At 38.8% G+C, this 12360-nt stretch overlaps 1 protein-coding gene across 1 annotated transcript in view; it reads right to left on the minus strand.

Moving 5' to 3' along the window:
- Nucleotides 1-7101: 7101 nt before the first annotated feature.
- LOC143891203 (uncharacterized) overlaps nucleotides 7102-12360 on the minus strand; it is a 31576-nt gene continuing 26317 nt past the window's right edge. The window contains exon 2 of the mRNA XM_077395835.1: nucleotides 7102-7185. Within this exon, the coding sequence (XP_077251950.1) occupies nucleotides 7102-7185 (84 nt within the window). The remainder of the gene's footprint in view (nucleotides 7186-12360) is intronic.

Consider the following 12360-nt stretch of genomic DNA (forward strand, 5'->3'; position numbering starts at 1 on the left):
ATACCATCTAATCCTCATCTCAAAACTTAGCTAAAAGCACTTCGACACCATATCTAGGGTTTACAAAAAGTAAAAGATTGATATTTATAAAGTTTCTAAAATAAGAAACTTTTTATTTCTTTAATCTCTATCCTTCAGGAACTAAATCTAAGATTCAATACCCTCTCATCCTAATCTTAAAACTTGGCAAATAACTCCTTGACACCATCTCTAGGGTTTCTTATGTCCAAAAGATTGATGTTTTCTAAAGTTTCTAAAATAAGAAGCTTTCTATTTTTTCAATCTCCATCCTTCATCAGCTAAATCTAAGATTCAATACCCTCTGATTCTCAACCCAAAACGTGGCTAGAAGTTGGTTGGGCTGTAATAGCCGGAAAAAAATCCCAAGAAGATCGCTTCAAGAGACCAAGTTTGGCCCTGAGACTTTTGGGAGTGCTGGTTCAAAACCCTTTTGAAGGAGGATGGAGTCCACCTCCGGTCCTGGTTCTGGCGCTCTTCGAGCGAGCTTTCTGCCTCCTTGGGATCCTCCGGATCCTGGTAAACCTCCGGTTGAAGAGATTAGAGGACGATTTTGGTCTTCGCCCTCCATTTCTCCCCTTTCTGAGGATCCTTTGGGCCTTGAGGAGGAATTTGGGTTTGATAAGCTTAAGGGTACGGATTCCCTGCAGGTAGCATCTGAAGGTTGGCCGATGCTATCTTCTCCGGTTCCAAGCTTCCCTAAGTCTTCCGCTTCCTCTGGCGATTACCCGCCTCTTGCTGGTCGACATCTTGACTTGGAGTTTTCCCCCTCCCGCTCTCCCCTCCCCCTTCTTCCTCCAGTTCCCCCCTGCAAAAAGACCTTCCCTTTTTTCCCCCTCAGACTTTGAGTTTGCCATCCCCACTCATGCCAAAAAGGGTACCCGCACTCACAAAATATTTCCTAAATCTCCTCGCTTGGCCCCCCTAGCAGAAAAAAAGAAGAAAAGTCTACCTGCTTCATTGGGAAAGCCTCCCATCCCTCATGATCCAAAACTTCTGATTGAATTCAAACCTCCCCCACCGCCTTCCCTAGGCCATTTCCTCCCCCCTGTTACCTCTCTCTGCCCCAATAGAGAAGAAGACTTCCCTTCTAATTTTCCTCTTTTGGAAATTCGAAATATCCCCTTTGAACCCGTAACTACAAATGGTAATCTCGGTTCGTCCTCCTGCCCTTCGGTCCTTAACCAGGAAAAAGACTCTTCCTTTCCTATCCTGTCAGCTGAAAGGTCTCCATCAACTCTGAAAAGTCAAGACTTTCCCCTTCTACGTCTATCTTCTGCACCCCTGCATCCTTCGGGTCATAGCCCGCCTCAAAGCCCGAGTCCCCCTCTTAATCTCAAACTTGCAGCAGCGGGAAAAGTTGAAAAATATCTTGGCCCCTCTCTGAAAATTCAAAATTCAAACTCCGTCTGTCTCAGACAACCGAGACCCGCCTCCTCTCTTGCAGTCTCTTCCTTGAAGCCCCCCTCATTTCAAATTTCAATTTCGGAATCTCCCGATCTTACTGCCCTCCACCCCATTGTTGGCCCATTCTTATGCCCCCAACCCCTTCAAGAAGCTTCAACCCCTTCTCAAGCAATCCCTCCAACCACTTCCCAAAGCCCCTTTCCAGAAAACCGTGACAGCCTTAAGAGCTGGAGAGGTCTTTTCAATGAGAATAAATCCTCGAAATTAGCTGAAAGCACTAAGCTCGACCATTTTCCAGAATGTCTCTCTGAAGATCCTAATTTCACGAAAGTTCACCTCCAGGAAGACGACCTTCAAGAAGCAAAATCAAAATGGACGAATTGCCTTCTAGGCTACCTCTTGGGAAAAAAACCGTACTTCAAAGCTCTCCATGATCATCTCGTCAGAAGCTGGAAAACAAAAGGCTTCCTCCACATCCTTCCCATGGCAAAAAATTTCTTCCTCATCAAGTTCTCCTCTGCAGAAGACTGTAAAAATGCTCTTGAAAGTCAGGTTCTGAATGTAAGTGGTAGACCCCTAATCCTTCAGAAATGGGTTCCTGGATGTTCTCTGGAGAAGCTCAAACTCTCAAATATACCTCTCTGGATTAAGCTCCCAGGTCTCCAACTTCAATTCTGGTCCAGAAGAGGTCTCAGTAAAATCGTAAGTTCTATAGGGAAACCCCTCTACATGGATTCCAAAACAGCCGAAGGGACAAGACTGGGCTTCGCCAGAGTATGTGTGGAAGTTGATGCAGCAACGAAGCTCCCCGATTTTATCCATATTCACACCCCCCTAGATTCCTATCCCCAACCGGTGGAATACGATTGGAAGCCGATAGCCTGCCAAGCCTGCAAAGATTATTCTCACTCCCCTGATAGATGTCCGATTGTCCATCTAGACCCTGGTCATATTCCGCCCCCATTGATCTCTCAGAACCCTCCGGCCAAAAGATGGGTTACTAAACTCACCCCTTCTGCAGTCCTTCCAGAAACCCAAGATAATCCCATTCCCTCTGAACCTGAAATCTTAGATCCCTCTTCAGTTGTAATTGCAACCTTGTCCATTGATTCTTCATTTCCTAGAACCTCCGCCCCCTTCCCTGCTGCTAACTCAGATCCTCCCATAGTTGCCCTCTCTCCTTCATCACCTTTATCCCCCCCTCCATCAAATTCATCCAATTCAATTACCCTTGATCTTTCTTTGATTCCCACAAATAACAAATTTTCAGTCTTAGAATTGGACTCTGATCCCCCTCCTATAGAAGCTGATATAGATTCCATAACCATTGATAATTCATTATTATCCCCAGACCCTGGTCTCTCAGCTCGAAATTCAGATTCCCTTCCTCAGATTTTACGGGAACCCTTATCAGAAATCCATTCTGAACCCCTTCCTCTCCCTAGAACTACTGTGGATGTAGGCCCTGTTTCTCCTTCCATCTTGTCAAATGATTAAACTTGGTATGTGGAATATAAGAGGCCTTGGAACCTCAAACAAGAGAAAAGAGGTTCGAGAATTGATTCAAAAAGAAAATTTGCCTTTCTTAGGCCTCATCGAAACCCATGCCCCTGAGAACAAAATGCAGAAATATGTTAATGAGATCTGTGAAGGCTGGGATCATTTTTCCAACTATTCCTCTTCCATTAGAGGAAGAATTTGGATTCTTTGGAATCCGCAGTTGATCCAGGTCACAATTCTTCAGGAAAACGAGCAATTTGTCCTCTCTCAAATCAGATGCCTTCAAACCAACACCAGCTGTTCTGTCACTACTGTTTATGCTTTGAACAAAGGAATTGATCGTAGACCTCTTTGGTCTCATCTCTCCCAAATAGCTTCGAACATTTCGCACCCCTTGCTCATATTTGGAGATTTCAATATCATTCGATATGAAGAGGAAAAATGGGGCGGGGTTGGGCCCTCCAGAAGTGATGTGGAAGACTTCAACCGTTGTATAGATGATAACTCCCTTTCCGACCTGAGATCCTTTGGCCAGCCCTTATCCTGGAACAATAAATCCTTAACTGGAAATCTGAAACTTAGGAGGCTGGATAGAGCTTTAGTGAATGAAGAATGGTTATTCAACTTCCCTGCTTCTTTTGTTACTTACCTTCTCCCTGGCGTCTCTGATGATGCCCCAATTGTTGCCCAACTCTTTAGACCAACTCCAAACCTGAAAAAACCTTTCAAATTCTTTTCGATGTGGCTTGATGATCTATCCTTATATCCAGTGGTGGAAAATGCCTGGAAAAAGGAGGTTGAAGGTACTCCCCTTTACAGAGTTACCCAAAAACTCAAAGAAGTCAAAGCTTGTATCAGAATATGGAATCAAAATGTCTTTGGGAGGATCGATATCCAAGCCCCTATGATGAGGCAGAAACTAGCTTCTATTCAATCCCTTATTGCAGCCTCTCCGATGGATCTATCTCTCCGAAATGCGGAACATCTCCTGAAAGATGAATATGTCAAGACATCTAACAAAGAGGAGCAATTTTACAGGCAGAAATCCAGAAATAGCTGGCTGAATTTGGGTGACTCCAATACCTCCTACTTTCATTCCGCAGTAAAAGCTAGATTCAATAAGCTTAGTATCCAAGGTTCTACCTATCCTGATGGGAGTACCACCACCAATCCGGATGAAGTTGCTCGTCTCATGACTGCATTCTTTGATAATCTGCTCAATAATCAAAATTGCTCGAGAATCACCGATCCTGACCAGATTCCCAATCCTCTTAGAGTTCTTTCCCAAGATGAAGCTTCTTCCTTAACCAGAGAGTGTTCCCCTGAGGAAATTTGGCAGACTATCAATAAAGCTGATGGTAATAAGGCCCCCGGCCCTGATGGATTTAATGGAGACTTCTTCAAAGCTTTCTGGTACTTAGTAGGTAATAATGTTACATCTGCAATCCAATCTTTTTTCCATAAAGATAAAATTCTTCCGCAGCTCAACACCACCTTCATATGTCTAATCCCGAAATGCCCCGAAGCCTCCACCCCGGAACATTACAGGCCCATAGCCCTCTGCAATTTTCTTTATAAAACCATCACCAAAATCATGGCTAATAGACTCAAACCCCTTATGAACTCTCTCATTTCCCCTTTCCAATCAACCTTCATCTCTGGTAGGAGCATTCAAGATAACATTCTCATAGCTCATGACTTATGCCACAATTTCCATAGGAAGAATCCAATAAAAGCAATGTGCATCAAAATGGATCTGAAAAAAGCTTTTGATAGTGTAAACCATTCCTCCCTTCTCCTCTTTATGGAAAAAATGGGCTTTCCTAGTAAATGGTGTAAATGGGTCCATCAGTGCATCTCTACTGCATCTTTTTCTGTCATCTTAAATGGCTCTCCCCATGGCTTCTTTAAATCCACTAATGGTCTCCGACAAGGAGACCCCCTTTCTCCCCTTCTGTTCTGTTTTGTCATGTATATGCTCTCCTCTCTCATTCAATCCCATCTTGCCCAAGGCTCTATTTCCTCTCCTTTCTCTAAGGGAGACTTATCCATCTCTCACACTTTCTTTGCTGACGATGTCATGATATATGCTAACCCAAACCCTAGCTCTGCCACAGGTATTTTGAAGTGTCTGGAGTCATTCAAGCTCTGTTCGGGGCTGGAATTCAACCCAACCAAAAGTGAAGTGTTCTTTGCAGGGGTTCAGAATAGTGTGAGAAGAGCCATCTGCAACATCTTACATATTGAAGAAGGAACCCTCTCTATCAAATATTTGGGCCTCCCTTTGATTACATCAAGGCTTAATTCTCATGATTGTCAGCCAATCATAGACAAAATAAAAAAGAGGATTTCCAGCTGGACGAATCATAATCTATCCAGAGTGGGAAGAGTAGAATTAGTAAAAACAGTTCTTTCATCTTTTCAGGTTTATTGGTCTACTGCTTTCCATCTGCCCTCTGCTGTTCTCTTCTCCATTGAAAAAGTGTTTAGAGATTTCATCTGGTCGGGTCAGAACCTGGAAAGAAAGCATCATCCTATCTCCTGGGATAGTATTTGTAAGCCTATATCTGAAGGGGGGCTTGGAATTCGAAGACTTAAAGACCTCAACATTGCTGCTCAAATCAAACAACTTTGGAATATTGTGTCTGATCAGAACAGCCCTTGGGTCACATGGTTCCACCGAAAGTATCTTCGAAACAGAAGTTTTTGGTTCTCTCCTATGCCTAGCAATCCTTCTTGGGCCGTTAGAAGCATTTTCAAGGCTAGAGAGGTTGCGAAGAAACACATTTGCTACATTGTTGGTCCGGATTCTTCTCTTCTGTTTTGGAAGGACCCTTGGCATCCCAAAGGCCCTCTTGAATCCCAATCCTCCCTCGGATCCTTTTCCATCTTCATCCCCCCGTTTGCCTCTATTCGAGGCTCCATCCAAGATGGAGGTTGGGATGAAATCCTTGAGCTCCCTCTCTTCCAGGAGTTGAAACCAATTTTAAATTCTGGGCTTTTTTCATCTTTATCTCCTTCGTATCCCATTTGGAAACCTCAACCAGATGGTATTTGCTCGTTTAAAAGTGTTTGGAATGCTGTTAGAGTAAAAGATTCGCCCCCCTGTTGGGTCTCCTCCATTTGGTTCCCGGGCCATATCCCAAAATTCAGTTTCTCTGCTTGGTTGGCCATTCAAAACCATCTTTCCACCAAAGATAACCTCCATTTCCTTGGTCCCTCGGTTGATAAATCTTGTCTCCTTTGTAGCTGCGAGACTGAGAGTGTTAACCATCTCTTCTTCTCCTGTTCCTTCTCGGCTTGGATATGGAGGACGATTCTCAAGAATATCTCAGATAGGAAAAAGCAGAAGAATTCAGTGGGGGAGGAGGAGCTATGGATTCGTCAAAAATTTAATCTCAAAGGTCAGTCGAGCATCCTCGCAAGACTCCTTTTCACTGCTTCTATCTTCTTTATCTGGTCCGAACGAAATAGCAGACTTCACAACCAGGTAAAAACCCATAAAAGAATTATTCTTAACAGAATTATTTGTGCTGCAAGAAACCGAGCTATATTCCTGAAGCTGGATGATGATCATAATGAAGATAATGCCCGGATAGCCCGGATATGGAACCTTTCTCTATTTCGTTCTGCCTCAGCGCTTAAATATTGTGTCTGGATTCCCCCGCAGCCCAACGAAGTCAAGCTTAATACTGATGCCTCGATGTCCAGTGATTCCGCTTCCATCGGAGGCATTCTCAGAGGCAGCAGTGGAGATGCCCGTTTTATGTTTTCCATTGATGTCGATCGTGGGCCCATTTCAGACCTTGAATTAGAAGCAATCATCCAAGGAGTCCATTTGCTTGACAAAGCCGCCAATCCAAAGCTATGGATTGAATCTGATTCCCTCCAGGCAGTGAATATAATTAGAAAAGAATGGCCTTGCCCTTGGAAGCAAATTCCCGCATTAGAAAACCTTCTCATCGTTCTCAATAGATTGGAATCTTGGAAAATTTCTCACATTTGGAGAGAGGGTAATAGAGCTGCTGATTACCTCTCAAAAAGCAACTGTTTATGTAAAGGGAACCCGATCCCTCTTAACATCTTGCCTTTTGATCTTTCTGTGATTCTCTCCGAGGATTTTTCCGGAAAATCCTACCTTCGGTTGTAATCTTCCTCTTGTTTGCCCTCCAGCTACTATTCAGGAACTGGAATTTGACGCCTCCTACAAAGGATTAGTTCTCGCTCAGAAGAAGAACATTTCAAATCTATGGATAGAATCTGTTTCCCACCTTGCAGACAACATTATAAAAGGTCATTCCAATTGCCCCTAGAGAAGAAATCATATCCTTCATAGGATAAAAGAACAGCTTCAATCTCTTTCTCAATGGAAGATATCCCACACATGGGGAGAAGCAATCAGAGGTGCAGATTTCATATCAAATCATGACAGTCCGATGAAAGGAGAGGACATCCCCCTACACTGCTTGCCACAGGATCTGGTCGCAAGCGCTTCCGAGGACTCCTCGGGCAAAATTTATACTAGGAAATGAAGAATTTTTGTTCACTAGGTATTGTTATATTTCTTTTGTCTCTTCCAGGCTGTGGATTGCCCCCTCTTTTGTAGCCCCACCATCGCTGATGGGTGCTTATATGTAATTCCAAGGGAGTTTGTTCCCTGTGGTGTGGCCTTCGAGCCCCCCTAACTTTGTAATCTTTTTCCATTTATGATATCTGGTTGGGGTCCTGCCTACCCCTATCTTACCAATCCAAAAAAAAAAAAAAAAGTTGGTTGGCATCATCTCTAGGGTTTCAATACCATAAAAGGTGGTCCTTCATCAACTAAATCTAAGTTTCAATACCATCTCATCCTTACCTCAAAACATGGCTAAAAGCTCCTTGACACCATCTTTAGGGTCTCCTATAGCTAAAAATTAATGTTTTGAAAAGTTTCTAAAATAAGAAACTTTCTATTTTTTCAATCTTCTTACATTATCAACTTAATCTAAAATTCAATACCATCTCATCCTGATCTCAAAATTTGGAAAAAAGCTTATTAACACTATCTCGAGGATTTCCCACGTCTAAAAGATGTATGTTTTATAAAGTTTCTAAAATAATAAACTTTCTATTTCTTCAATCTCCATCCTTCATCAACTAAATCTAAGATTAAATACCATCAAATCCTCATTTCAAAATATTGCTAAAAATCTCTTTGACACTATCTCTAGGTTTTACTAAGTATAAAAGTTTGAAGTTTTATAAATTTTCTAAAATAGGAAAGTTTTTTTTCTTTCAATCTCCATCATTCAGCAACTAAATCTAAGATTCAGTACCCTCTCATTCTCATCTCAAAACTTCGCTAAAAGCTCCTTGACACCATCTCTCGAGTTTCCAATGTCTAAAAGATGGATGTTTTATAAAGTTTCGAAAATAAGAAACTTTATATTTTTTCAATCTCCATCCTTCATCAGCTAAATCTAAAATTCAATACCATCTCATCATCAATCCAAAACTTGGCTAAAAGCTCATTGACACCATCTCTAGGGTCACCAATGTCTAAACGATGGATGTTATATAAACTTTCTATTTTTTTCAATCTCCATCCTTTATCAATAAAATCCAAGATCCAATACCATCAAATCCTCATCTCAAAATTTGACTGAAAGCTCCTTAACACCATCTCTAGGATTTCCTATGTCTAAAAGATGGATTTTTTATAAAGTTTCTAAAACAAGAAACTTTCTACTTTTTCAAAATCCATCTTCCATCAAATAAATCTAAGATTTAAAGCCATCTCATCATCATCCCAAAACTTGGCTAAAAGCTCCTTGACACCATCTCCAGGGTCTCTCATGTCTAAAAGAAGGATGTTTTAGAGTTTCTAAAATAAAAACCTTTCTATTTTTTAATTCAATATCGTATATCAACTAAAGCTAAGATTCAATACCATCTCATCCTCTTCTACAAACTTGGCTAAAAGCTTCTTTACACCACATCTAGGGTTTTGTATGTCTAAAAGATAGATGTTTTATAAAGTTTCTAAAATAAGAAACTTTGTAATTTTTCAATCTCCATCCTTCATCAACTAAATCTATGATTCAATAGCATCTAATCCTCATCTCAAAACTTAGCTAAAAGTACTTCGACAACATATCTAGAGTTTACAAAAATTAAAAGATTGATATTTATAAAGTTTCTAAAATAAGAAACTTTTTATTTCTTCAATCTCTATCCTTCACCAACTAAATCTAAGATTCAATACCCTCTCATCCTAATCTTAAAACTTGGCAAAAAACTCCTTCACACCATCTCTAGGGTTTCTTATGTCCAAAAGTTGGATGTTTTCTAAAGTTTCTAAAATAAGAAGCTTTCTATTTTTTAAATCTCCATCCTTCATCAGCTAAATCTAAGATTCAATACCCTCTGATTCTCAACCCAAAACGAGGCTAGAAGTTGGTTGGAATCATCTCTAGGGTTTCAATACCATAAAAGGTGGTCCTTCAACAATTAAATCTAAGTTTCAATACCATCTCATCATTACCTCAAAACATGGCTAAAAGCTCCTTCACGCCATCTCTAGGGTCTCCTATTGCAAAAAATTGATGTTTTGAAAAGTTTCTAAAATAAGAAACTTTCTATTTTTTCAATCTTCTTACTTTATCAACTAAATCTAAGATTCAATACCATCTCGTCCTGATCTCAAAACTTGGCACAAAGCTTATTAACACTATCTCGAGGATTTCCCACGTCTAAAAGATGGATGTTTTATAAAGTTTCTAAAATAATAACTTTCTATATCTTCAATCTCCATCCTTCATCAACTAAATCTTAGATTCAATACCATCTAATCCTCATCTCAAAATGTTGCTAAAAAGCTCTTTGGCACCATCCCTAAGGTTTACTAAGTATAAAAGTTTGATGTTTTATAAAGTTTCAAAAATGGGAAACTTTTTTTTCTTTCAATCTCAATCATTCAGCAACTAAATCTAAGATTCAGTACCCTCTCATTCTCATCTCAAAACTTTGCCAGAAGCTCCTTGACACCATCTCTCGAGTTTCCAATGTCTAAAAGATGGATGTTTTATAAAGTTTCTAAAATAAGAAACTTTCTATTTTTTCAATCTCCATCCTTCATCAGCTAAATCTAAAATTCAATACCATCTCATCATCAATCCAAAACTTGGCTAAAAGCTCATTGACACCATCTCTAGGGTCACCTATGTGTAAACGATGGATGTTATATAAACTTTCTATTTTTTTCAATCTTCATCCTTTATCAATAAAATCCAAGATCCAATACCATCAAATCCTCATCTCAAAACTTGACTGAAAGCTCCTTAACACCATCTCTAGGATTTCTCCTATGTCTAAAAGATGGATTTTTTATAATGTTTCTAAAACAAGAAACTTTCTACTTTTACAATCTCCATCTTCCATCAACTAAATCTAATATTTAAAACCATCTCATCATCATCCCAAAACTTAGCTAAAAGCACTTTGACACCATCTCCAGGGTCTCTTATGTCTAAAAGATGGATGTTTTAGAGTTTCTAAAATAAGAAACTTTCTATTTTTTAATTCAATATCAACTATCAACTAAATCTAAGATTCAATACCATCTCATCCTCTTCTACAAACTTGGCTAAAAGCTTCTTTACACCACATCTAGGGTTTTCTATGTCTAAAAGATTGATGTTTTATAAAGTTTCTAAAATAAGAAACTTTGTAATTTTTCAATCTCCATCCTTCATCAACTAAATCTATGATTCAATACCATCTAATCTTCATCTCAAAACTTAGCTAAAAGCACTTCGACACCATATCTAGGGTTTACAAAAAGTAAAAGATTGATATTTATAATGTTTCTAAAATAAGAAACTTTTTATTTCTTCAATCTCTATCCTTCAGCAACTAAATCTAAGATTCAGTACCCTCTCATCCTATTCTTAAAACTTGGCAAAAAACTCCTTGACACCATCTCTAGGGTTTCTTATGTCCAAAAGATGGATGTTTTCTAAAGTTTCTAAAATAAGAAGCTTTCTATTTTTTCAATCTCCATCCTTCATCAGCTAAATCTAAGATTCAATACCCTCTGATTCTCAACCCAAAACGTGGCTAGAAGTTGGTTGTTATCATCTCTAGGGTTTCAATACCATAAAAGGTGGTCCTTCATCAACTAAATCTAAGTTTCAATACCATCTCATCCTTACCTCAAAACATGGCTAAAAGATCCTTGACACCATCTTTAAGGTCTCTTATGGCTAAAAATTAATGTTTTGAAAAGTTTCTAAAATAAGAAACTTTATATTTTTTCAATCTTCTTCCATTATCAACTTAATCTAAGATTCAATACCATCTCGTCCTGATCTCAAAACTTGACACAAAGCTTATTAACACTATCTCGAGGATTTCCCACGTCTAAAAGATTGATGTTTTATAAAGTTTCTAAAATAATAAACTTCCTATTTCTTTAATCTCCATCCTTCATCAACTAAATCTTAGATTCAATACCATCTAATCCTCATCTCAAAATGTTGCTAAAAAGCTCTTTGGCACCATCCCTAGGGTTTACTAAGTATAAAAGTTTGATGTTTTATAAAGTTTCAAAAATGGGAAACTTTTTTTTCTTTCAATCTCCATCATTCATTAACTAAATCTAAGATTCAGTACCCTCTCATTCTCATTTCAAAACTTTGCTAGAAGCTCATTGACACAATCTCTCGAGTTTCCAATGTCTAAAAGATGGATGTTTTATAAAGTTTCATAAATAAGAAAATTTCTATTTTTTCAATCTCCATCATTCATCAGCTAAATCTAAAATTCAATACCATCTCATCATCAATCCAAAACTTGGCTAAAAGATCATTGACACAATCTCTAGGGTCACCTATGTGTAAACGATGGATGTTATATAACCTTTCTATTTTTTTCAATCTCCATCCTTTATCAATAAAATCCAAGATCCAATACCATAAAATCCTCATCTCAAAACTTGACTGAAAGCTCCTTAACACCATCTCTAGGATTTCCTATGTCTAAAAGATGGATTTTTTATAAAGTTTCTAAAACAAGAAACTTTCTACTTTTTCAATCTCCATCTTCCATCAACTAAATCTAAGATTTAAAGCCATCTCATCATCATCCCAAAACTTGGCTAAAAGCTCTTTGACACCATCTCCAGGGTCTCTTATTTCTAAAAGATGGATGTTTTAGAGTTTCTAAAATAAGAAACTTTCTATTTTTTAATTCAATATCCTCTATCAACTCAATCTAAGATTCAATACCATCTCATCCTCTTCTACAAACTTAGCTAAAAGCTTCATTACACCACATCTAGGGTTTTGTATGACTAAAAGATTGATGTTTTATAAAATTTCTAAAATAAGAAACTTTGTAATTTTTCAATCTCCATCCTTCATCAACTAAATCTATGATTCAATAGCATCTAATCCT

The sequence above is a fragment of the Tasmannia lanceolata genome, unplaced genomic scaffold, assembly GCF_043159265.1.
Source record: "Tasmannia lanceolata isolate RefF3 unplaced genomic scaffold, GAP_Taslan_0.1 ptg000013l, whole genome shotgun sequence".
NCBI lineage: Eukaryota > Viridiplantae > Streptophyta > Magnoliopsida > Canellales > Winteraceae > Tasmannia > Tasmannia lanceolata.